A 26126-nucleotide genomic window follows, 5' to 3' on the forward strand; every position below is an offset into this window, starting at 1 on the left:
AGGTAGGGGAACTGGGTGTCTGGGTGACAAGGAAAAATTTTTTTAAACTATACATCATTTTATCCATTTTGAATTTGAATGTATCAATGTAAAATCTATTCAAAACTTTATTAATTGATTAAAAACTAGTGCAGAATTCCTTTTAGGGAGGGAACAATATTTTGTTCAGCAAAAGAGTTTTATTGGCAATTTTAATTGTGGAAAAATCGGCTCCCAGGCTGGGCTTGGAAGGCAGGAGGTGAGCAAAGATAAAACTAAATTGCTCTCCAGAGTAATTAGGATTTGGGGGTTTCCCTGGGTGTCCTGGGAGACAGGGAGTGAGGGACCAAAGAAGGGGGAGGGGAGCCACTCTTTAGAGGCTGGGAAGATACAAGATGGAGACAGGGAGGTGGAGAACTCGGAGAAATTCCTGATGATGAGAATGGTTCAAGGTCTTTTAAGAAGAGATACAGTGGGTACTTTGGGGACCTAATTTTGGGTCGTTTGCTGTGCTAGGCTGAGGTGAGACCATCTCTATAAACTTCAAAGTATAAAAGTCTACTACATATAAGCGTCTTATCTGGGGAAGGCAAAGAAAAGGCACAGAGCTCCACCGTGTGGGATAATGCAGAGCTGAGAGGCAAGACCAGCAGCGTGAAGGCAGATATATGTGAGTCTGGGGATTCAGAAAGCACGTTAGCTACGGAAAATAAACCTCTCCTCACCCCCAAATCCTTGAGGTGTGGGGCAGGGCTGCTGGTTCTGACACTATATATTGAGAACTCAAGCCACTTTAAAGGATATTGATCCCATTGGGATGGAAGGCATGGGGACACCCAGGTAACCAACACTGGCTTACACTTCTAAGACTGGATATAGGATTTCTCTCAAATGGGAGTCTTCTTTTATAACAGGAGATAGTAAGCCTGTATCAGTTATAATGCTGAGGGATGATACAGGTTTAAAATATGTCTAAAGAGGTTTGAGCAGAGGTTCTCAGCCTTTAGCACACTAGGAGACTTACAGGACACCTACGGGAACCTCGCTGGATGCGGGGGGCGGGGGAGGGATGTGAGATTCTGACTTATACCCAGGACCCCTGTTCTCAAGAATTACCGTTTTAGAGATGTCCCTCCATGATGGCTCCCTAGGGAGTCAGTGCCGGATGGAATGACAGCCACGGTCTCGCCCAAACTGTTGGGGTCCCGGGATGATAAAATGCTGTTACATGTTTTTCTAATGGTAACAATCAGATGGGTCAATACTATAAAACATAGACACAGGCTGGTCCATCTTCCGCCTGGTGTGCAGTTTACTCATTTTTCCCGTACTCTCTGCCATCACCCAATATCCTGGGACCAGATCTCAGAGAGCCAGTTATGGCGCCCAAATCCTTGATTGTGAGAGAACTTTGTTGACCTGTGGCTCTTCCTTTTCAGTGGCATCTAGCTTAAACTTGCTGTCTCAAGACTTCCTCTCTGAGGAAGCTATGCACTGTTTCTAAGGGATTCTAAGGGACTGTGAGGGGGTCTGTGGCACAGCGGATCGCAGGCTAACTGGCAGCCTATCTATGGAAGAGTCTTGGCATTGAAGACCCTCCATGGCCCCACCACAACTCACCTTGCATCTATATCACCTACACTTCACACACCCTAGCTCTGGCCAGGCCAGTCTCCTGCCTTACAGCCCAAGTTCCCTGCTTCCCCGACATGTTCCATCTTCATCCCACTTTGCCTCTCCCTCCTTCCCCTGCTCCATTCAATACACCCTTTAAGCCCTGACCCCTCCAGGTCTGGAAGGACATAGAAACTCGTAGCAGTGGATGCTTCTCAACAGGAATCTGGTAGGAAAGAGTTTTACTCTTCATTATTTTTTTAAACCAATTGTTTACTGCATGCATTGATCTTTTAATTAAAATACTTTTAATTAACACATTATCAGAAGGAAAATAAAAATCCACCCCCAAAGCAGGACCGCTGTCCTGCTTCAGGAAGTGGACTGCAGGGTCCACACCGAGGATCCTTGCTGCCTGGGGGGAGGTCCACACTGAGCGTCACCACCTTTGGTCAGCTTGGGAGGGGGGGATTAGAACTCACTCTAGGACTCCCCCCGGGGCCGGTGCTGGAGGCTGGGTTGTGGCAGAACCGAGGGGCACTTGGTGCACGGGGTCCACTGGACTAGGACGCAAGAAACCAGAAACTCAGCCTTAGCTCTGTCACTCCTCGGTCAACCTCTTTGGGAATCAGCTCCTTGAAGGTAAAATAAAGGGACAGACAAGCTTTGGGCTCAAATGTTTCAAACCCAAATCTCGATAGGGATTTCTCTCTCTCCTTCCTACTCTCAACAGCCTCCCAAACAAAAAACAACAAAAAACTCTGTTGGTCATACTTCCCATGATTTAGGTTACGAAAATGTGAATTTTCTCCATGTGCTTTTGAAAAGCAGAATACTGCTGCCTCCCAACCGGAACAATGGACTAGAGAGTCCCCTTCTGCTCTAACAAAACTCCATTGAGCTTGTCTGTATTTAACTTCATTTTCTTAAGATTGCCTCCTTTAAAAAGCAGAATAAAGGGGGAAAAGAAAATCCCAGTTGCTGGATTCCAGTTCATTGAGGGTTTACTATACAAAGCCACGCCGGGAGCACTCCGGCCTTTGTGAACATGCAGTCTGCAATCTGGACACCTTTTATTTAATTTCAAGAATTTCCTTTGCATGGCAAAAAGGGGTCTGAGAAAAGCAGAGCGGCACAGATGAGGGGAAGGGCAGAAGCAGAGCGCTCACAGACGTGCTCCCTGGCTGGGAGAGAAGTGGGATCCACGGGAGGAGCAGAAGTCATTCTTGACACAAACAAGGGTCCTGGGGCACGCCACCCCACCCCAGTGCCTGGCCATGCAAGACGCAGAAATGGAGACTGTGGCCCGTCAGGACCATGGAGCAGATGCACCAACATGGGGAGTCCTCTGGGCGCCTCCCGAGGCACCTGCAGGGTCTGGAGCAGAGAAGGGTCTGTGTCCATGTCCACGAGCAAGGTCGGTTAACAGATAGCACCAGTTGGGAGGCTCAGAGCAGGAGAGAGACTGAGGCTCTCAGACGCTAGCACCTACTGGCCCCGGCCCTCCAGGGAAGAGACTCACTTCCTCCACGGCTGCTCCGGCAGCATGAGCCTCTGCCTCACCCCTGTGCCCTGGGAAACGAATAAATCATCAGGATGAGGTCTGACCCAGGGCACCAAGTGCCTCTGGAGGGCCCTGTCACTGCTGTGCAGTGGGAAGATGCTGCTGCACCAGGTGAAGGGATTGGAGGTGGGAGGGACAGGCTGGGGGCCAGGGGCCCTCCCTCCTGCCCAGCAGTGCCCACACAGGAAGAACCTTCCAGAAGCACGACCCTGGGCATCTTGTAGTCAATCTGTTCGCCACTCCCAGTAACCCCATGAGTTGGCCCCGTTGCTTCTGATTATTTTTGGTGGGTCAGGGGAAAGAGAGAGGAGAGAGACCGGAGAGGCCAGGCCGGACAGGTCTCTCACACACCAGAGGTAGGCAGCGTGTGTGGTGGGGACACTGCACTGGGGGCAGGGCCCTGGTCCCAGCCCCGCCACTCTCTTCTTGTGTGATCTCGGGCAAACCATCTCACACCTGTGTCTCACTTTCCTCAGCTACCGAGTCAGGAAAATCCTACCCTACCTACCTCAGAGGGATAGGCTAAGGGTGAAAATAGATAACGGATAGAAAACGGGTTTAAAAAAGTATAAAGCGCTATTCAAACGCGAGGCAGTGTTGTCATCACGGAGATCCATCCTTTAGCACGTCCCTCCTCTCACCGGGACCCCTTCGCTTCCTTCTTTACGGTCTCTTAACTTTAGGACCTATTTCTTTATCTCAGAAGGGTTCCAAGACTCCCTGGTGGCTTCCCCTGCTCATAACCTCTGACCCCAGAGGCCAAATGGGCACGCTAGGTGTCTGGGGGGGTGCCGTAAGGGGGGTGCTCGCCTCCTCGCTGTCCTTTTGGCACCTTCCCTGCGGGAAGCCACTCAGCCAGCCCCTTGGTCCACCCTATGAGAAGAGCTGGGCTGGCCACTCAGGCCGGACAGGTCTAGGGGACCCCTGCCCCACCCTCAGGGGATCCCGTCTGGAGTGCAATTCCTGTTCCCGATTTCCAGCAGGTGGCGGGTAGAGGGAGGGAAGGCGCCCAGAGAACCAAGGGCAGGATCGTGGGGCCTCAAGACGCCCCCAGGCTCGCCCCCTCCACCCCCTGCTCCCGCCGCCGGGCCCTGCCCTCCCCTCCCCCAGCCCAGCCCTAGTCTCGCTCGGGCTGTGCCTGGAGGGGCCGCGTGGTGCCGAGGCCGGGACCGCCGCCGCCCCCGCCGCCGCCGTGCACGCGCAGGTGGTCCTTGAGCGACTCTTTGTAGCGGAAGCTCTTGCTGCACTCGCCGCACGTGTAGGGCCGCTCGCCCGTGTGGATGCGCTGGTGCTTGAGCAGGTTCTGCTTGCGGATGAAGCTCTTGCCGCAGAGCGCGCACTGGAAGGGCCGCTCGCCCGTGTGCAGCCGCTGGTGGTTCTGCAGGTGCTCCTTGCGGCTGTAGGTCTTCTCGCACTCGGAGCACTTGTAGGGCCGCTCGCCGCGGTGCGTCATCTGGTGGCGGATGAGGCCCGAGTGGCAGTTGAAGCTCTTCTCGCACTCGGCGCACTCGTACGGCCGCTCCTTGGTGTGGCTGCGGTGGTGGATGATGAGGCTCTTGCGCACGCCGAAGCTCTTGCCGCACTCCGGGCACGAGTAGGGCTTGCTGCGCGCGCCGTGCAGGAGGAGGCTGCGGCGGAGGCCGCCCGGGCAGCAGCTACCGCAGCCCCCGCCGCCCCCGGCCCCGCCGCCGCCCGGGCCCCCGCCCGCGCCCCCCGCGCCCGCGCCGCCCGCCTGCGCCCCGCCCGCGCCGCGCTCCCCGGGCAGCGCGGGGAAGCCGTCGTCCAGCAGCGCGCCCCCGGCGCGGCTCGCGGGGCCGCCCGCGTCCTCGGGGGGCGCCGGCAGCGGGGGCAGGCTCTGCGGGGCGGGCTGGGGCTGCGGCGGGGCCGGGGGCGGGTTCTTCACCATCAGCAGGCTGTCACCTGGGGGGAGAGACACGAAGAAGCGACATGCTGACACTGCTCGCTCCGGGACCCGCACCTTCCCCGCGTGTCCTTAACTAGCTCCTCTGCGGCTTCCCGCGAGTCACAGGCTAGCCGGGCCTCAGCTTCTCTGAAGGATGAGGGGATCGAACAAGGCAAACGGTCGGGTTCCCTGTGCTCTAGGCCTCCCCGGCCCTCCGAGCTGCACAAAACCACCCGTGGAGAGCGCCTGAAGCGGGTCAGGCAGGGGGCACGCAGTGAGGGTAGGAATCACCCCCCAGATGCTGGGAGCTGGTGCGGGGAGGACCGGTGCTCTGAGGAAGTCTCCTTGCAAGGCGGAATTGCCCGGAAGTGGTAAGACTAGTATTCTGAAGTTCAATGCTAATTTATCTAAGGAGAATCTCTCGACTGGAGGGAAAGAGTTTGCCAGAACCTGTCCCAGGTGAAAAGCCTGTCTAAAGGCTTTTTTTTTTTTGGCGTTTCCCAGCTGATAGGAGTGTCTTTGTTATTCACGGTGGGCCCCACGGTTTATACGAAGGAGGTGACCCACGGTGGGTCCCCAGATGGTTTAAGCTAATAAGATGACTCAGGGTAGGAGCAGGCCATGCAGGAAGACCAGCCACATGATTAAAGGTTGGTGCTTGGAGCCCAACCTCCGGAGAGGGGACAGGGGCTGGAGAGTGAGTTCAGCCCCGCAGCCGGTGATTCGACCAATTGTATGTTTGTAAAGAAACCCCAATAAAAACTCTGGACACAGAGGTCCGGTGAGGCTCTCTGGTAGGCAACATTGTCACATATCATTGTGTGGGGACGGTGACACTCCCGACTCCACAGGGAGTGGACAACAGAAGTTTCATGTTTAGGACCCTCCCAGACCCAGTCCTGTGGATTTCCCCTTTTAGCTGGTTCTGATTTGAATGCTTTTGCTCTAATAAAACACGTATAATAAAACATGTACATATAGCATGTCCCTGAGTTTCTGTGAGTTGTTCTAGGGAATTACTGCACCTGAGTGGTTAATGGCAACCCCTGAATTTGCAGCCAGCTGGTGAGAAGTGAGGGTGGTCTGGGGAGGACCAGGTGCTTCACCTGTGAAGTCTGCCCGAATTCCAGGTAGTTGGTGTCAGCAGTCCTTGCAGCCTATACCTCCCTAATCAATCTAGCCCCAAGCTCTCCAGCGGCAGACGCCTATGTTCATCTCTCTACCTGGAGGTCCTCTCGAGTTGAACATGTCTAGAGGAGAACACCTGATTTACACAGCTAATCTGCTGCTTTTCTAGGACTCACCATCACAGCAAACAGCACCACCATCCACCCAGTGTTTCAGGATCAAAACCTCAGAGTCACTCTCTCTCCTCGCCCACCCCAGACAATCCATCAGTTACGTTTCCAACCATCACCTCGCCACCTGGTCTCTACCCGCTGCAGCAGCTCCTACCTGGTCTCCCTGCTTCACCTCTTGCTCCCTACCCCACTCCAGTCTATTCCCAGACTTTTAGAAACGTAAACCAGACCACGTCACCAAAGTATTTAAAACCCTTTATGTTATATTTTATTTCATATTAGAATAAAATCCAAATGCTAACCTGGCCCATGGGTCATACGTGATCAGACTCCTCGTCTGCCACTCCAACCTCATTCCCCGAATGGCCTTCCTCATGGTCCTCCCTCTTGTGGTCTCCCTTCCCTAACAGCCCATGGTCAGCTCCTTCTCATAATCTGGACATGCTCAAGTATTTCTCCCTTTCCTGCCCCGACTCCCGTCCTCCTGTTTCCCCTGAGTCACTACTCTCTGAGCACCTACCAGAGCACGACTTTATCTTGTTCGCTCATTGTCCACCACCTCCCCACCAACGGAAAGGCCCCTGGTCCTTCTTCACCACTTATTCCAAGTGCCCGTAGTACTGCACAGCACAGAGCAGGCACCAAGTAAATATTTGTTAAATAACACAGACTAAAAAAGGTTGGAATCACTGTTTTAACCCAAGGCAGTGAATAATGTGGGAATTTCAGGAGGGTGCTTTCAAATCGTATCCTGTGATTTGCCAGTGTGTTTTGAGTGCTGGTGTCTGGGGAGGGTGGTCTGGCCTGAGGCTCCCCACTCTCTCCAGAAGCACCCAGTAGCCACTGAACTCCAAACTCCTACTCATACTTCCTGCTTCAGTGGAGCCCAACGTACATTACCTCTGAGTGATGTCTTACACTGTCAGAGAGCAGAGAGTAATATATGCTCATTAATATATAAATCCAGGAATCCTTTTCACTAAAATGTAATGTCCGGTTAGGCTGACATCTGACTTAGAGTCAAGCAGGACACCAGGTTTTTCTCTCTTGTACACGGCAGGGCCAGGGAAGGTGGCTCACAGGAATAGTTCTGTATTTTACTCTCTAGCCCCGCCCCCCTGCCCCCTTCCAAGCCAAGTCTCCAGAAGACTGCCGCATGATGCCATGTCTTACCGAGTCCGCCTGGTTGTTCTTGGCAACCACAGCACTAGGTGTTTTTTTTCCCCTCGAAAATAAATTTTTTTGTTACTTATCTATTTTGTACATATTAGTGTATATATGTCAGCCCCAATCTAGATGTGTTTTAAACCTCAAAGAAGTCACAAGTGAAATACTAATTTCATGTTCCACCATTAATGAGCAGAAGGCAGGTTCATTTGGGGAGAAAGACGAGAGGCTCTAGGGACTGAGCAGGCAGGAGAAGCATTTCCAGATAGATACCCCTCTCTCCCAAATTCTGGGCATTTCATCCCAAATGCAAAGTTCCTACGGGCTCCCTGAGACAAAACACAAGGCAAATTGTTCTAAGAGTTGCTCGGCATATCCGAATGAAGAAGGAAAGTGTTTCCATAATTCGCAGAGCCTGGCAATTTCAGCACGAGCGTCTCATATTGTTTTCACACCTGCACAGGTCCCAGGGAAAGGCTCCTCGGCAGCCCACACTCTTAGCCAGGTTGGAAAGATGGGAAGGTAGCACGGAGGGACCAAGGTTCAGGCAGGGCTTCCCGGCACAATGTTTGATGATCTGGTACCTCTGCCTTCATGGCCAGGGCTAGAAACAGTGGCCTGAGCTATCACTTCTTCCTGTCCTCACAGGCGGTCCCCTAGATGTCCCTGTCACCTCCCACCCCACCAGCAGGTTAGAAAGAGGACAACTGAAATGCTACTCTAGACGAGGCCGTGCACTGTTGCTCTGCCGTCCCCTGCCCCTTCCTCCGGCCCCACCCTGCTCGTCCAGACTGAACTAAGTTTGTGTCACAGAGAGTGAGATTTGCTCACCTGGGTTTTCAATGTCCCTTCAGATTCAGAAATGACCTATGCCCTCAGCTCTGACATGGATTTCGAGCTCTGAGAGGGTGTCAGGAGTGTGAGCAAGGAGCATGTGATCCGCTGTCCTTCACCACCCCAGTCGCCCAGAGGACACTACGCCAGCTGTTTCAGGGGTACTGGGTCTGGCGAGGAGGCCGTCACCGGACGCTACGTGTTACATAATCCACCAACACACGCCGAAGGTCCTTGGCCAGTAAGTGGAGCTTCCAAAAAGACCCAAGAGACCCGAGTTAGGGGAGATGTTTGGCGTCATACTTGTCGGCAGAAGGAAATCCCCTCTTCCTATTTGAGCGTCAGGATCCTCCCAGTTACTGTGGGATGTCAGCTGCCTTGGGTGCTCTGGTGAGCGCTTCCTAGTATGTGAGCCACCTGCCGCCACCACCTCCTGCTCAGGCCACACCGGCTCGGCCCGCGCCCAGCCCACTCTCCCTTCCCTGCTGTCACGGGCTGAATTATATCCCCCCAAAGAGATGTCAAAATCTGGAGCCCCCAGTACTTCAGAATGTGACCTTATTTGGAAATAGGCTCTTTCCAGGTGTAATTAGTTAAGATGACGTCATCCTGGAGGAGGGCAGGCCCCTGACCCAATGTGACTGGTGATCTTATAAGACACAGACACACAGCCTGTGTGAAGACAGAAGACTTGGGGGACGTGTCCACATACCAAGGAGCACCAAAGATCGCCAACAAACAGAAGCTAAGAAGAGGCTAAGGCAGGGCTCCCCTACAGCTTTCAGAAGAAGCATGGCCATGCTAACCCTTTGATTTCAGACTTCAGGGCTCCAGAACTATGAGAATAAATTTCTGTTGTTTTAAGCCACCCGGTTTGTGCTATTTTGTCAAGACAGCCCTAGGAAACTAGCACACCTGCATCCTTGAAAGGCAAGGGGACAGTGCCTAATACAGGCCTTTGAAAGGCTGCCGCGACAGAACATCACCCTATAAGGGGCGAGGCTGCGTAAGCAAACATCCCTCTGGACGATATAACCAGGGCCCTGCCGGGTACACCACTCACCAGGGCCAGAATCTAATCCGAGCTCTCCTTCCATGGAGTCGCGCGGGCCCCACGGGTACGGCTGCTCCTCCTGCTTTATCCACGACAAGATGTCGTGTGCGGAGATCAGAGACTCTGTTCCGGGAAGAAGGCAGTCTTAGAGCCTGTCCCTTTCCGCCCAGCACCCCACCAAAGGTTCGAACAGCACCATGTGCAGAGGACGCTGCTCTGCTCAGAGGGCATGTGGTGGCTTGGGTATCTGTGTCCCCCCTCTCTCAACAGCCTCCCTAAATGGGACCTCACCGGTGCTGCTGCACTTGGGCTCAGCCGGGGAGGGGGCCTGTCTCAAAGGCTGTGGCGGCACAGCCAGGATCGGAACCAGTTCTGGCTCTGTCCTCGGAGCGCCAGGGCCCTCTGTGGGGCCAGGCCAGAGAGGAGCCTGCCTTCCGACGGCCCACAGGACCGGGGGAGGAGAGGTCAGCCTTCAAGATCAGCAACGGCAGAAGCGGTGGACAAAGGTCATTAATAAGAACTGCAGCGGACGCTGCCGCTTCTCTATCGGGAGGCCGCTGCTTTCTCTTCTGAACGTGTAGAGTTGACAAACTACACTGAATCCTGGATTTTACAGCTGCTTCTCTTCCTGGCATGGGGGGTGGGATGAGACTTTGCGGTCACAACCACCAAACAAGATGACGATGGCCTCCTCCAGCTCTGCAAGCATATGCATGCGTGTGTACACACGTACACACACACACACACACACACACACGCACACACACACACAGCCCGGGCAGGCAGAGCTTCTCTACTGTTCTTTTATGCTTCCCTTTAGGCCTGGACTCTCCCCAGAAGTTCCCCGGGAGACATCTAACTAGTATTTACTCAAGGAAAATTCCAGGAAATGTAAAGTACTTTCTGTCACAGAAATATATACAACTTTTAAAAAGCTTTTTGATTACACTTCAGAAATCAGTGAAGTCATTTTAGTATCCGTTACACTGACATGACAAGTCCTCCATTTACTGATTCCTCTAGAGAAACCCTCCTCACTTTTCTAGTGGGTATATGCCCAAATGGGTACCAAGTCGCCAGCTGCGGAGCACGCACGCTGTGGTGTATTCCCTGAGTGTCTCACTGGCCTTTGCCCAAAGCGACTCATGGGTTGTTTTCCTGGCAGATGCACAAGCACCCTGCACGTGCGCGGGCGGCTGGCTCACCTGAGTGGGGGTCCGTGGGAATGTCCCTCTCTGCCAGGTCCTGTTGGTCCCACACGCACGGGGGCTCCTCCTGTTTGATCCGGGACAGGAGGTCTTGGGCAGAAGCTGGTGAGTCTGCTTGTGGGAACAGAGCAGCCAAGGTGTCAGGGGACACAGAAACGCCCGCAACGTGGTGCTTTAAGTCTTTCACGTCACGCAATTAGTTCTTTTCCCGAAACGTCAGCAGTAATTATTCTAGTTAATTAAAGCTTTAGGTCAGCTTGGCCCTAATTACTGGAGCTTTTGCTGCAAAAAGTGGATTACAGGGGACTGATATAACAGTGATGTCGTCGAAAGAGCTTTTCCGTCCTTCAGGAACTGAAGTCCTTGGAGTGAGGTTCCTGCCCCAGGCCTGAGCACCGCCATGGAAGGAGGTCTTCCTCCTGTAGGGACCGCCCAGGAAACGGACACCTTCCAGGAAGCCTTTTATCGTAACCATCTCAACGGGATTTTTCTAAGATGCATCCTACCTGTTCTTTCCTCTCCAGAGTCTATTAAACCTCATTTACCCTTTATTGCCTTCTTATCTCTTAAAGATCCCTTTGAAGATAGTAACACCGCAATGCTTTCAAGGAACAGGCCGGATGAATTGGGAAGCCGCTTTCCTCGGCGCGGGGCCGTCCTTACTTCCCTATGAGTGTGCGGCTTTGACTAAGGGGAGTGAGGTTTGTGGAGCTCTACCCCGTGGAAAGTAAAGAGCTACAGTGTGTTCACATATCTTGTGAAGGTTAATTTTATGTGTCCGCTTGCCCAGGCCACAGTACCCAGATATTCGGCCAGACATCATTCTCAATGTTTCTGTGTTGTTTTTTTGTTTTGAGGAGTTTAACATTTAAGTCAGTAGACTCTGAGTAAGGTACATGACCTTCCATGACGTGGGTGGGCCTCATCCCACCAGCTGACGGCCGTGATAGAAAAACACTGACATCCTGAGGAAAAGGGAACCCTGCCACTGCCTGCCCCAGGGCTCCAGCTGGCAGGAGCCAGCCCCTTAAATTCAACCACTCAGTCTCTCTACATGTGCATGCACATGTGGGCACACGCGCGCGCGCGCACACACGCAGGCACGTTTGCACGCACGCACCCTACTGATTCTAACACATTGCTTCTCTAACAGAGGTCTCCCATACAGAGTCCGGCTGGAATGCCATCAGACAGGAACTACTGAGGTCACCCGACAGGACTGCGGCCATGCAGGGCCTGCACAGAGGCAGCAGCCTAAGTGCTTGGTTAAAACAACGAAAGCTCTTCCCAGTCGGGAACAGGTCTTACGGACCCATAGAGTCCCCCACCCACGGGACCTGTAAAACGCCTCACACCCAGTCCTTCTGTAGCTACTGCTTTTCCAGGGGAGACAGGAACAGTAAAAAACTGATATTCCAAAGAGAAAACAGAACGGCTAAGCCCAGATGTGCTGGCTACTCGTCCACGGCGTGGGCCGTGTCTCTGCCCAGCCTGGACCCATACTCTTCCGTTTTTGGCTCAGGCCTCTGGCCTGGCACGCACATCAGACAATGCTGGGCGCCTGCAGACCCCGCTGGACCTCTCCTCTGCCACCCGCTTGGGCGGCCAGTCGGCTCACTCACCGGTAATGGACTCCGTGGGGATGGCTCTTTCCTCCAGGCCCCGCTGACCCCGGGCACACAGGGCCTCCTCCCGCTTCACCTGAGAGGACGCATCCTGTGCGGGCACCAGGGGCTCTGCTCCTGGGAACACAGAACCACATCGTTTGGTGCCGTTTTCATGAATGGTCGTTAGCTGGACATTCTTGGGGTCAGGAGCATGGCTGAGAGCACTGGCCAGGGAAGAGCACGGGGGTCTTGGGTTCCTGTGGGCAACTATGGGGAACCTCAAGGAGCAGAAGGTCCTGGGAGCAGAGAGGTGATCAACATTTAGGACAAGGGGGTAGCCAGGCCACAAGATGAGGTGTGATAAGGCTGGGAGAGGGTTCCGGAAACAGCCCATGCTGGGTGGGTGCTAATCAGGACAGGCCACGGGCCCTGCTCCATGTGGGAGACATTTGTCCTTGTTCTGCACCCGTCAGGAAGAGCGGGCCAGACACACACACACACACATACACACACACACAGAGACGATTAGCAGGAAGTTAGACTGGGCAGAGGGAAGCAACCCAGCCACACTCCCAGATGGGTAACGCACAGCATCCTTCTGCATAAAAGACAATAACATATCTTCCATGTAGACCCCAAGACGTGACCACAGGGGCATGTTCCTCATATGAGGGTCTATGGTGCGAGGTATAACACTACCCCAGCAGGAGACAGCTCAGGCAGCAGGAAAGAGACTAGACGAGGAACTGGATGACACGGATCCTGGTTTCACCTCTGCCCCCAGCCCAGCGGTCGAGTCACTTGCCCTCTCTGGCTGCCAGTCCTCTCGGTCCATCCATAAAATGGGCACAGTGCTCCCTGTTCTATCGCGCACAGGGATGGATGACAGTTCAGTGAAATGGCTTTACTTTGAGAGGTCACCAGAGCTGCGGACCTCAATCATTTGTGGTGCTTAAGACGGGGAAGGAGCCATGTAGACGAAATGTCCAGAATAGGTAAGTCCACAGCGACCAGGGCCAGAGGGGTATGGAGCACAGGAGTGACTGCTCTTGGGGGGGGGGGGGGGGGGTTCCCTATGATGGAAACGTTGTGGAATTAGACAGTGATGGTGGCCACACAACCTTGTGAACCACTGAATGATACCCTTCAAAAGTGAATTTACGGCATGTGAATGATGTCTCCATAAGGAGAGCAGCCTGGGAGGGAGGGGACTGCCTTCAGGCTACCTTTTAGGGAAGATTTGGTGAACACACTGTCCACCAAAAGGGAGAAAGGGCAGAGGGCCCCGAGGGGTGAAGGTTCCTGTGATAAGGCAAAGAATACAGTTCGAGGACCAGATTTCCCCTGGCCCGGCACTGCTCAGGAGAGCTGAGGCCCCGAGAACCCTCGCACCTCCCGTCACCAGGTGTGATGCTCTCAGAGAACTGGATCCTCAGAATGTAAGGTGCCCCTTGGATGAGGAGAAAGCCTTGGAGGGTAAGTCTGCCTGTGATGGGGTGTCTGTGAGAACGCAGTGAGGATACTGGAGGTGACCGTCAGGCATGAAGCAACGGGCCACGCAGAGCTGCTCTGCTCCCTCCTCCCACTGGCCTGGGCCGGAGCTGAGCTGCTCCCAGGTCTAGGGCCCCCATCAGCCTGGGAGGCTGCCCCGTCCTCTTCTCTCCAGCTAACCTGGGCATCTCCAGCTACACGGCTCTCACCCAAAAAACAGAGATCTGTGTGTGCTTTCTGGCCCTGAAACTTCCTGTACATGAATTTCAAATTCGAAGGGCGGCAGAAATGGCCCCGAGAACAACTTAAGAGAAGCCTGCCTGAAACTCATGCAGGGATGGTGGGCTTCTCTCCCGCCCTGCCCTGGACCCGGGACTCCCATCGGCTGCCGTCACCTGTGTCTGGATCCATCAGGATTTCTCTCTCTTCTGGGTCACGCTGCTCCCACACGCATGGCTCCTCCCTGGGCTCAGCCTGGGATGGAGCGTCTGGCTTGGACACTGGACCCTCAGCATCTGGAATGAGGTGGAAGGGAAGGCAGGGCTGAGTGAAGTTGATGTTTGGGTCCCCATCAAGGGTGATATGGAGCTCTCCCCTCCTGCACCCCCACCCCAGGACCCCTCTAGGTGGTGGCCTATGTGAGTGTGTCAGGTAATCTCTTATGAGAAACTGTGAAAACAAGTCAATAGAGTCTCCAGTTTCTGGTGTAGAAATAGCTGCTCTCCGAAAGTCAACATCAGAGCGACTGTGGTTTACGCAAGGCTGCTGGGAGGTAGCACGTGGTGATGCTATTTGATGGAATATTTGATGTATTCCAAAATAGTAGCAGCACAGGGTTCAATTCTGTAGTGATAGACCCTGCTACTGGATTTTTACTTTCCATCCTGTTATAAATCATTCTTACTTCCTAGCACACAAGCAAATCGTCTCTTGAGTTTCCATGAGGTATAAACATGAAACACCTTGCCCGGGGGAGTGCTCCGTGGGTCAAGAAGCACCTCACTTCCCCCCACCCCGCCCAAGATGCTCGCCACACTAGAGGGAAGGCGCCCTTACCCAGGGACATCAGGGTTTTGTAGTTCTCCTTAACCAGGTTGTTGTAAAGCTCCTTCTGCCATTCGTCCAGGTTCTTCCACTCGTCCTCGGAGAAGTAAACGGCGATATCCACAAAGGTCACCGGAACCTGGGCCGACGAGACTTTTAGTCTGGTCCCTCCTGCTTGCTTCCCCCGCCAGCTCCCTGTCGGGGGCCCGGGGGCCGCTCCACCCCAGAGCCTGGTCCTGGGCTCCACGGCCCCCATCCTTCCCATCTTGCCCGTTTCAGTGGAGTCATTCCACTCTTTCTGATCCTGCTGTGCTTCCAGTAACAGTGATGATCACTACTGCCTTTTAAAAATTAAGCATTTAACCACATCCTTTGTAATTTCACTGTTAGGTATACTGGGTACCTGAAGGTAAAGCTTTTTGCATTTAGAGTGACAGAGGATGCGGTAGCTTCCTGGAGTGCACATCAGTGAGTCCAGTACAATAAAACTCTATTATAGAACCTGAACTTCCCACCAGGTCACCCCTAGGTACACAGTCACATTCTTGTCACTAGAACTTGCCCATACTAAGTCTCACAATCTTGATCTGTTTCGTGCACCACTGTATCCCAAGCATCTAGCAGCACGTAGTTCGGAGTCAATAAATATTTGTTGAATGTGTTGAATAGTCGTAGTCAACACTAGGAAGGTCCCACTGTAGTCTGAGTCATCCAGCATCCAATGTCAGTCATGTGGCATTCAAGGTGATCTCATCTCCTCCATAAAGCCCTTATCTCAGTCCGATGGGGATTCTCGTCTGTACTCATTTCAGTCACTCACAAGCATGGCCTCATCTTGGACAGAATCGTTCAACATGATTTCACTTGCATGACTTTAATATCTGAACTTCCCTTCTCTGACCACACAGGCTCACCTGCTACCACTTCCCGTCCCTGCTGCACTGGCCTTTCCCTCTCACTCTGAAATCCAAGCCCTCGGTTCGCCCCGAGGCCCTAACCCTAGTCCACCTGTCTTTGTACCTGACACATGGCACCTCTGTGTGAATTAGAAAAAGCAGCCCTCGTGGTGTCAGGCCTGCTGGTGCACTGCTTGGTGAGTGGGCAGTGCCCGTACACAAATGATAAATGCCAGGCCTGGCACTGGGTGCTCCTCACCCTAAGGGCATCTGGGCAGGTGCCATGTGTACACCTGTACGCCACCCACTGACTGACAGCTCACTCCCATCTTTAGAAACGGAACTAGAACTTCTAACTTTCTGGACCTTCCATCAGACTTCAGCAAATCCCCAACCTGGGAAAGTGATACAGACTACTTTCTTCACTTTAACTCCCTGCTCCTGGGAATTCTGCAGGTGAAAACTGCCACACACTAGGACCTCTTGGCTCAAGGCTGCTTCGGAAGCCTCTTGGTGATCTTGTTGGCATCTCACTGTGTTCCCCAGGAGGCTTCTTTCACACTCTTCCCTCTCCCCATTGCCCCCCCAACCCCGACTCCCAAACCACCTTTTCCCTTTGGCATCTTCTGTCTCTCCCTCTCCCCTGGCTCTCCCTCCAGGGGCCCCAACCCGAGAGGAGCCCCCCTCAACTCTGCCACCTCCTCCTCCACTCGAAACACCCCGAGACACACTCTCTGTGCCTTCTTCACAATCCATGCAGCCCTAACCCCCGAAATCTGTCTGAGTCCCCACTCTCTGAAACCACATCCTGGAAGGTCATCAGCCTCCTGTTGACCCTCACTCCTTCAGGCCTCACTGCAAGGCCAAACCGCCTTCCTGGGATTTCCTCCACTTGGTCTCCACCGCCGCGCTGCCTCCTGCCCGCCGGCTCCCGTTGTCTTTACTGCTCCCTCTTCCTCCCCCGACACCAAGGTTCTGCCCTCACCCTGCCCTGTTTCACTTGCTGCTTGGCAGTTTCACTCTTTTCACAGGTTCAGTGGTTACCTCTTTGCAGATAACACTCTTCAACTTTCCTTCCTCCCTTCAAAGTTCACATTTCAAGAGACTTCTGAGTGGCCTCATTTATTTATCTTTTAAGTACTTCAAACTAAATGCATCTAAAACCAAGTTTGTTATCTTTTCCAACATACCAACTCCTTTGTCCCCCTTCACCAGTCAAACCTCCAGAATCATAGTCTCACGGTCGGAAATAAATATCACTTTGCAGAAACCTCACTGTGCTAGGATGCAGCAGAAGTCTGAGACATGGGCCAAGACTGCAGGGAACCTACAGCCTAGCCAGACAGGAAAGACTACCCATGAATTATCCATGAACAATTAACCAATTAATAGAACACATGAGGCACAGAGGAGCTGAGAGACAAGAACCATCCTTGAATCTGATGAAGAGAATGCATCTCGCAAGGCCAAGAGTCTACAATGAATTAAAAGTATTGCCAGCAACACTAATTAAATTCTCATGGTGCTCTATGGTTGCAGAGATTTTAAAATATGTCCGCAAATTCTTTGACAATCCCTTCAGAAAACAGAGCCTAATTCTCCTCCCCCTGAGTGTGGGCAGGATTGAGTGACTTGCTCCTAACAAATAAATGAAGATGCAATGGTGTACAATTTCTAAGACTCTGTCATAAAAGACACAACAGCTTCCAGCCTGGTCACTCCTTCCTGGATCACTCCCTCTGGGGGAAGCCAGTTGTCATGCTGTGAGGACACTCAAGCAGCCTTGTGGGGCAGGTCCAAGTGGTGAGGAGCTAGCTAAGGCTTCCTGCCAACACAGGCAAGTGAGCATATTGGAAGCTGATCCTCCAGCCTCAGTCAAGCCCTCAGATGACTGTAGCCCCTGTCAAGAGCTTGACCATAACTTCATGAGACCCTGAGCCAGAACCACTCAGCTAAGCTGCCCCTGAATTCTTAACCCACGGAAACTGTAAAATGACAAATAATAATTTTTTTAGGCTGCTAAGTATCGGGGCAATTTGTTACACAGCAACAGATAACTAATACAACGAGTCACATAGTGTGGTCCCATCAGTGAAATCAGTTAATCCTCACAACTCCATGAAGCAAGCATATTATCATCTTCACGGTACAGAACACTGCAACTCAGAGGGACCAGCTGGAAATTTATTTACTAAATTACTTATTTATACTTCACTTCTTTCCAAAGAGGAATTGAGGAGGCTCGGAGACAACACACAACATACTTGACCTGTGGTAGGAAAACCAGTACATGGCAAAGCCAAGACTCAAACCCAAGCCTTCTGATTCCGGACCCCACAACCATGCCATTGTTCAGTGAGGGCACAGGTCATCTCAAGACCCCCAACACCTGGCCCAACGCACAGAACGCACAGCAGGACCAGGATATGGTACTAAGTTAAAATGCAGAGCACAGGGCAGCCTGTGAGGAGATGCTGCCCGTGCTGCACAGGCAGTGTGTTATATACACCAAACGCTACAAAAACAAGCCCCGGGGCTGCAGTGGTGGGGGTGGCTTAGGGAGGAACCAACGCCACCGTTAGAAGTCAGCTATGCGCGGCCTCCATTGGTCACCGTCCAGCACCTCCTCCTGCAAAGCCACTGGGTTGGCTGCCAGACACAAAGAAGACCAGTCCCTTACGTGGAGTGTAAGCCCTGCAGCTGGAGGGTCACTCGCAGACATTTTTTGCTATAAGCTGGGTACTGTTGTAGGCACGGAGACACTGCAGTGAACCAAGCAGAGAGAAGCCAACCAAGAGACCAAAAAAACGTGTTTAAGATGCCTGACGACCTCGGTGCTCTGGAGGAAATGAGAGCAGGCACCGAGGAAAGAGTGTGTGGGGTTGAGCGACCAGGAAGGGCACACTGATCCAATGACAGCTGAGCAGGCCCCTGATGGGAGCGACGGGGAGGTGCCCTTCTGTGGAGCAAAGTCCCTGCTGTGGGACTGTGGCGGGGGGGTGTGGGCAGCAAGGAGCGGGCAAGAGGGGGTGTAGCAGAGATGAGGTCAGAGGGGTGGGCTAGAGGGAGGGGGCCATTGACAAAATGGGGGCTTTTATGCCGAATAAGATGGGGAGCCATTTGGGGGTCTTAAGCAGAGCTGTAATATGACTGATTGATATTTTCAAAGGATCACTCTGGCTGCTCTGCTGAGAACAGATTGTACGGGGTGGGGACCAAGGATGGGTACAAGGGGCCCAGGGAGGAGGCCACAGCAATGATCAGGCGGGAGGTGACGGCGGCTCCACCCAGACAAAGGCGGGAGCTGTGGAGGCGGGAAGGAGTGGTCAGGCTGTGCATGTGTTTTGAAGAAAAACCAGATGGTATTTACTAATAGAGGGGAAGTCAGGTGTGAGAAAGAGAGGAGGCAAGGATGACCCCAAGGCTGTGTGGCTTGAGCAGCTGGAAGGATGCTCAGGGTTCAGGCAGAGATTGGGAGCTCAGGTTGGTCAAGTTAAATCTAAGATATTTACTGACATTCTGATGGAGATGCTGAATTAACAGGTAGGAACGTGGATCCGGCATTCAAGAAGGAAGTCTGGGCAGGATACAGAGAGTGAGCGGGAGGGAAAGACTGCATTTGAGAGTTGACAGCATCTAAAACACTGGGCCTCGATGAAATCACGAGGGAGGGAGTGTAGACAGTGATCAGAAGGTCAAGACAGAGCCCTGGACCACTCCAAACATTAGAAGTCAGGAAAAGGAGGGGGAAGCGGCAAAGACTGAAAAAGAGCAGGTAGTGATGTAGAAAAGAACCAGGGGGGTGCAGGGATCCTGGAAGCCACGCAAACAAGTGTTTCAAGGAGGGCGGGGTCTCCTGCATGAAATGCTGCTGACAGGGCCGGGGAGATGAAGACTGGAGGAAACACCATGGCTATAACGATCCTTGGCTTTAATAGCATGGATGTCATTAGAGCTTTGGCAAGACCAACAGGATGGAGAAGTGGCAGCAAAAGCCTCATCCTCGTGGGTTCCAGTGAGAATAACCCAATCACCAATTTACTGGAATACGGAGAATAGAGGAACACGTTGAATGAGACCACGGAGGATGCAGCAGCAGAATCCAGATGGCAGGAAATTCCATGAGACAGATGGAAAAATGGGCGAGACGGAGGAGGAACTTATAGACTGAAGACTTAAGAGACATAGCCATCACAGTGTGTGGACTTAAGTTTTGATTCAGGCAAACTAACAGAAAAAAAATATTTCAGGAAGAACTGAAAATCTGAAAATTGATTGGATATTTGAGTAGGTTGAGGTCTTTGTTGTGGTAGTAATAATATTGAGATTACTACTTTAAAAAAGAGCCCTTACCATTTGGAGCTACATATAGAAATATATACAGTTAAAATGCTTGCTGTCTGAGATGTGCTTGAAAATAAAATGGGAGGGGGATGCGGGTAGGGAGTTAGATGAAAGAAGATTGTCCAAGAGCTGATAACTGCAGAAGCTGGCTGATGGATTCATGAGGGTTCAGTACACAATTCTATCTACTTTTGTATAGGTTTGAATTTTCTATAATAAAAAGGTTAAAAAGGGGAGAGAAAATGGAGAAGAAAGAATTAGAGCCAGCAAGTACATGTGGCTCTGAGGAGGAGCAGAGAAATGAGGCAGCACTGGAGGGAGATACGGGTCTAGAGTTGGGCGACGCTACAGAAGGTCTACATGCTGCTGGGGACGAGCTAGTGGGGAGGGAGGAGGTGATGGTGCAGGGGACAAAGGGGAGAGATGCTGCGTGACTTCCTGGAGCAAGTGAAGGGGTGGGGAGGCGAGCCCCCAGTAACAGGAAGGCAGAGTACACACGGCTGCACAAGGAGTCTCCGTAGAGTGACCCCGTCCTCTCAGTGGACTAGAGAGCAGGGGCGTGTTGACTGAGGCTGCAGGGTTGATGAGCCGGGGCACAGCGGGAGAGAAAACGGAACAAGACACAGAGCGTGAGTTCTGAACTGCGAGAAAGGGCCCGCAGGAGGGTGGTGGTCATGACTCTGGTCAGCATGGTTTGGGTCTGTCTCCAGCCACGTCCAAGGGGAAAGCCCAAGCGTGAAGAGCTGTAGGAGTTTGCAGATGCCTAGACACCACGGGAGGAACTGGGAACAGTGAGGGAGGGCAAAGGCTCACATACAGAACCTGCGGGCTCTGTGGGGAATGGCTGGAGGCCAGCCTCCCTCCATAGAACATTCCAGACAAGGTTGTTAAAGTGCAGACAGGCTTTGAGAAGACACTGAAGTTAGGCAACAGGGAGCCAGAGACATTTGTGACAAGGCCTGACAAAATGAAATCAAGAGTCGTGTTCACATGTGCTGGTCCTCACTGCCATCCCTGCCCCTGGGGACCGCGCTTACCTTGGGAACCTCCCCCTTGCTGCCCGGGGGCAGCCGCAGGACCCAGAAGTTCCTGTTCCTCAGCAGGTTCTCCATGTTCTCCAGCCGCCTCTGCAGCAGCCCGTACTCCTGCAGCAGGGTCCCCAGCACCGCCCACTTGCCCTCCATGTGGTTCCCAAACTCCACGGCCGTCTTCTCGCAGTCGGCCAGCTTCTTCTCAGCCGTCCCCGTCCGCCCCTCCAGGTTTAGCAGCTGGCTGGCCTGGGCATCCACCTTCCTCTCCACGGCCTGGATGGCGGCCACCACGGTCCAGAGAGAGATCTCTGCCGTGGGCAGCTGGGGCTCCCTCATCATGCGGTCGGGGAAGACAGGTGCCCTATCTGGGAAGGGCGGGAACTGAAAAGGCATCGGTCGCCGGGCGTCCATATCCCATTCCTGAGCCTGTGCGTGGAAGGAGAAAGTGACAGCTGGGATGAGACCCCGGGTGAGGAGGGACGGTGGCCTGAGAGCAGGGGACAACTCATCAAATGCCGCAGATTCTAGTTCTCCTGCCAAGCCCCTGCCTCTCAGGCTGTGGCGTTCATTAATGTCCCCTGCAAGAGCTTGGGCAGCACCCCCACAACCTTCCCACTTCCTGCCAGAGTCAGTCTACCACCCACCTCGACCCCTGGCAGGTGAAGGCTGTGGATCCCGGCCTAAAATGTCACAAGACACTTTCTTTGAGTAGACCAGCTGCTTTCTTCATGGGCTAGACTGAATGATGAACTCTTTAGAGCTGCCCATTGTTTGTTGTTTCAAAGTAAAAATTTTCATGTCAGTCATCTGCCCCTAATCTTCCCAGCAATCTCTAAGCAGGTTAGGGCAAGAATGATTCTCTATCTCTGCTTTAAAGATGATGAAATAGAGGTACAGAGAAGTGGTCGGTCATTCTTCAGCACCCCACTGCACTGCCAACTGGAGCAGTTCGAGGTGCTGCAGGTGACAAAAAACACAGTTCAGGTAACTGGGTTGCCACCCTTCCCAGAAGGGCTGTGGCCAAGGGAGATGCCAGGAGCCCAAGAGAGAGCAGATGAGCAGCCTCGTCTCCTTATACAACCACATACTCATGTTTTCCAAAATAAAAGTGGGTTTGCCAAAAAATGTCATTCACTGAGGAGGGGAGGAGGGGACATCTCTAAGAGGAAGAGAAGACCTCCCAGCCCCCTCCTGCTTCCCTGGGGGGAGGGGTACCCCATGGCCCTGGCCCTCCTGTACCGCCCTAGCTCTGGGTCCTCACCCTGGAAGGCGATGTCCCCTGGATACAAGTTAGGAGCTGAGTCCTATGACCAAGAGAGGGATGGTCACAGTGCACTGGTGACCTGGGAACTGGCCCCATAAAACACCAGCACCCAGGGCTTACAGGACAGCAGGGCTGAAATGGCCTCTCCTCGCCACATGGAACAGGAGAAGGTGTCATTTTCTGTTCTCTCTGTCATTTTCTGTTCTCTCTCTCAGGGTGGGCACAGTGGAGACCTGTTACTTAGAGGTGAGCTGGGCAGGTGGAGACAGGCATGCTCACTGCCCTCTCGAACTCACAGCAGCTGTGACAGCCACCGAGGAGCATCACACAGCTTCCAGGGAATCACTCCTGACATGGAAGAAAGGGCAGCAGGGCCTGGGCCTCAGACCTTGCTCCATAAGAGGCAGCCGTGCACTTAGGCTCATTCAGGTGTCACTCCAGCCTGGCCCACACAAGGGGGCAAGGGCTGATGGTGGAAGTTCAGAAAGTCGCCAGGCCCAGTTCACTTTTTGCAGGTGTTGGGGAAGAAAAATTTTCCTTCTACCCTTCTAGGTTCATTCGGCTGGTCTAATAGTCAAATTGGCATGACAGATTAATATGAGAAAAATGAAGTTTAATACCATGTATACCTCCCATATACACGGCAGAGAACCAGAAAACTGAGTTACTCACCAAAATGGCCCAAGCCACTACCTTAAGTACCATCTGCAGCTAAAGACAGAAGATGATGTTGGGGGTGGGGGGGTGGGGGAGTCAGTTACAGGAGGGGGCCAGGAAAAGGACAGGATACAAGAGTAATGGGTTTCTGCAGATATATGCCCTCCCCAACAATAAGAGTTCTTAGCGATACTGAGTCAAGCTCCTCTTCCTGATAGAGCCATGGAGATTTCTCTTTTACAAAGAGAACTCCTACTTGGTTTTCAGAGCTTCTCCTGTGCCTGCAGTTTCTCGAAAATAACCATCTTAAAATAATCCTTATGCCCAAAAGGCATATTTTGGGGCAGCAAATTCTGCTCCCCTACACAGGTTTGGAGAGCTAAAGCTGGAAAATGATCAAACAGGACACAGTAACTCCTGGCGGATGTGTCAGAACCCGGCTGGCTGAGAACCAGGCCAGGGACAGAGGGGGTTCCGCGGGGTCCAGCCCAGGGTCGGCTCCCACACTCTCCTCCAAGCAAAGGCATCCAGGCCTCTCTCAGCATCACATCCTCCTGTTTTACACACAGCTCTGGAGCTCTGGCTCCGGAACTGAGATCCTGATGGACCTTTAAGAAATGACTGGTGCCTATTCCCAACCCCAGAGGGGCTGATTTAACCGGTCTGACCAGGCTCGGGCATTAGGAGTCTTAAAAGCTGCTCAGGTGCTTCTAATGTGTAGCCAAGTTTGCCCACCGCCGGAAAGAGGGCAAAACCACCTCCCCACGGCCCCTTCCCTGCCTCCCAGCCGGTGCCAGGGAAACGTGAATCGCTCGTTACACTTGGTGAAAGGTGGCCGTGCAACATTTCGAACATCTTTTCGCCAGAGTGGCCGCAGTGTAACCTGACGAGGTACCCCGCGCGCCCACGTCGCCGGCCTGGCGCGAGTGCGGCGGGCAAGCCCCTGGGCGAGCCCGGGCCGGGGTGGGGGACGCGGTCACGGCCCCGCCGGGGGTCCGGGGACCGCGCGTGCCGGGCCCCCCGCCCCGCGGGCCCTCCCCGGGCGCCGGCCCTGGGCCCGGCCGGCACGCGGCCTCGGGGGCCCGCCGCTCCGGGGCGCGGGCGGGGCCTGCGAGGGCGCCGGGCCGGGCCTGCCTTGCGAGCCCCCGGCGCCCCGGGCCCACCGGCCTCCGTCCCCGCCCCGCGCGGCCCGGGCCCCCGCCGCCCGCCGCCCCGCGCCCCGCGCCCCGCCCCCACGGCGGGCAGGCGGGCGGGCGGCCATGGCGCCGGCGGGGGTGCACCCACCTGCATGGGCGGCATTCCCTCGGCCATTTCACCGCGCAGCGCCGGCTCCTGGTGGCAGACCTCCTCCGGGGGCAGAGCCTGCGCCCAGCTCCAGCTCCCGCTGTCCAGCCCCAGGCCCTGGATGCCCAGCTGCTGAGGCTGCGGCCGTGTTGACACAAACTGCATCCTGGGAGCGCTGTTCCCCGCTCGGGCCGGCCAGGGAGAAGAAGAACGTTTTCCAGGCGCCTTCCCCCTCGCCGGGGCCGGACAGCTCCATCTACAGCCCGTAGGAGCAAACAGTCCCCTTCGGCGGCGCTCCCCGCCCCTCCGCAGCCCGCGCGCCAGCCAATGGCCTCCGAGCTCCTGCCCGCCTGCGGGGACCGACGCGCCGCTCCGGGGCCGGGGGCCCGCCGCCGCCGCCCCCAAAGCGGCCCTGCGCGGCTGTGCCCCTCCGTGTGTGGGATGGCCTGCCCGAAAGTCCCCGACAAGGCAGGGTCCTGAGCTCTGGGCCGGATTTCTGTTAATTCGCCTGATATTTATTGGGCATCCCGTCCCAAAGGACCTGACCCTTTCGAAAAATTGGCAGTTGTCTCCAGACTCTTTGTTCTGGCCTTTCCTCTGGCCTCACTCCTTTTAGGCTTCACCTCCGCACTCTCCCTCTTCCCAATCCAGATTTACCTGGGTCAACTGCAGGCCTTTGCATTGGCCTGGATGGCAGAGAAGTGACCTGGGCTGTGTCAGAAGGGGGCCAAGCTCTTCCTCCCAGGTAAGGCGCAAAGCATTTTAACAGCAGCCTCTTCCAGAACCTTTAAGTGAAGGTCAACGTCACTTTGAAACGTCAGGCCAAGTCAGAGGAGGAACGGGGGAGAGGACAAAATAGGCTGATGGAGGAGAGATGGGAAGGGGGAAACTCATTGACTCATGCCACAAATATTTACTGAGCACCTACTATGTGCCAGGTGCTACTTGAGCAGCAGGTGGGCTTTGCAGTTGGATATACCTGAGTTTAAATTCCAAAATCAGCACTCATTAGCTGTAACTGTGCGCAGTTTCACTTCTCTGAGCTTCACTTGGTCTCTTCATATGTAAATGAAGAAAATAATCTCCATTCCACAGTTATAAAATTAAATGAGATGCGAACAGTGCTTATGGGCACTCAACAAAGGTAATTACCTCCAAAAGGTAAGTGCTTGTAATTACCCACAAAATTGTGTCTACTGTCTTCCTAAATGACTAGTCCCTGTCTTGTTAAGACAGAGATCTCCAACGCTTATTATTGCCTTGTGTAGAGGCAGACCTGCCAGAGAACCACCCCAGACTAGGACTCTTTTGTTCTGCTGCACTTAGTGAAATAAAGGGCATTATCAGCCCAAGTGAGGCAAGTGGTTAGCGCACCATTTTCAGGACAGTTACCAAGTACTTTCTCTGTTAGGCATACTTCCAGGATACAGAATGAGTATCTCACAGACTTAATGCTGTCCTCAAGGCGCTTACAGATTAGCAAAGATTATGTTCCCAGAAGTTAGTGACCTCCTTCCCTCTGTTCCCTGGCCATAGGCTGCCCTCTGTTTGTAAATATCATGTCACTATTATTAGGGGAACGTGGCAAGTAGAGTCTGACAAGCTCCAAGTAAATTCTCTTCCACCAGTGAGACACATTTTAGAGCACACATTCAGACCCATACATCAGTATCTTCCCTTGTTCCTAGAGGTGGGAAAGAGGCTAGATTAGTCCCAAGGGTTTAAGCTATCTTGTCAGTATAAAGTAGTTAAAATCACTTCCCTTCCTAAGCATTAAACTAATTATAATAACTACTTCTCTTTTTACAAAATAAGATACCACATAGTACATCCACTTCACGTTTCTCCTTCACAGAGGGTGAATTTTGCACACATAGCATCACC

The 26126-nt window shown here is 53.5% G+C and overlaps 1 protein-coding gene across 1 annotated transcript; it reads right to left on the reverse strand.

The window, feature by feature from the left end:
- Positions 1–1875: 1875 nt before the first annotated feature.
- On the reverse strand, positions 1876–24500 carry ZNF282 (zinc finger protein 282). Its single transcript, XM_057733072.1, has 8 exons — positions 24243–24500; positions 21044–21463; positions 14779–14905; positions 14118–14237; positions 12247–12366; positions 10622–10735; positions 9426–9539; positions 1876–5077 (listed from the first exon to the last, which is right to left on the reverse strand). Exons 1-8 carry the CDS (start codon positions 24405–24407, stop codon positions 4275–4277), a joined length of 1983 nt encoding a protein of 660 aa, XP_057589055.1. The 5' UTR covers positions 24408–24500; the 3' UTR covers positions 1876–4274.
- Between the last annotated feature and the right edge of the window lie 1626 nt (positions 24501–26126).

Source organism: Hippopotamus amphibius, chromosome 4 (assembly GCF_030028045.1).
Source record: "Hippopotamus amphibius kiboko isolate mHipAmp2 chromosome 4, mHipAmp2.hap2, whole genome shotgun sequence".
Lineage (NCBI taxonomy): Eukaryota > Metazoa > Chordata > Mammalia > Artiodactyla > Hippopotamidae > Hippopotamus > Hippopotamus amphibius.

What these genes read in the sequence shown, in the direction of transcription:
- ZNF282 (XM_057733072.1), bottom strand. Translation starts at nt 24,407, where the DNA reads ATGCAGTTTGTGTCAACACGGCCGCAGCCTCAGCAGCTGGGCATCCAG. An exon ending in TCCCACGGACCCCCACTCAG is followed by an intron (nt 9,540 to 10,621) that starts GTGAGCCAGCCG and finishes TTCCCGGAACAG; the next exon opens with AGTCTCTGATCTCCGCACAC. An exon ending in CGGATTAGATTCTGGCCCTG is followed by an intron (nt 5,078 to 9,425) that starts GTGAGTGGTGTA and finishes CTCTCCCCCCAG; the next exon opens with GTGACAGCCTGCTGATGGTG.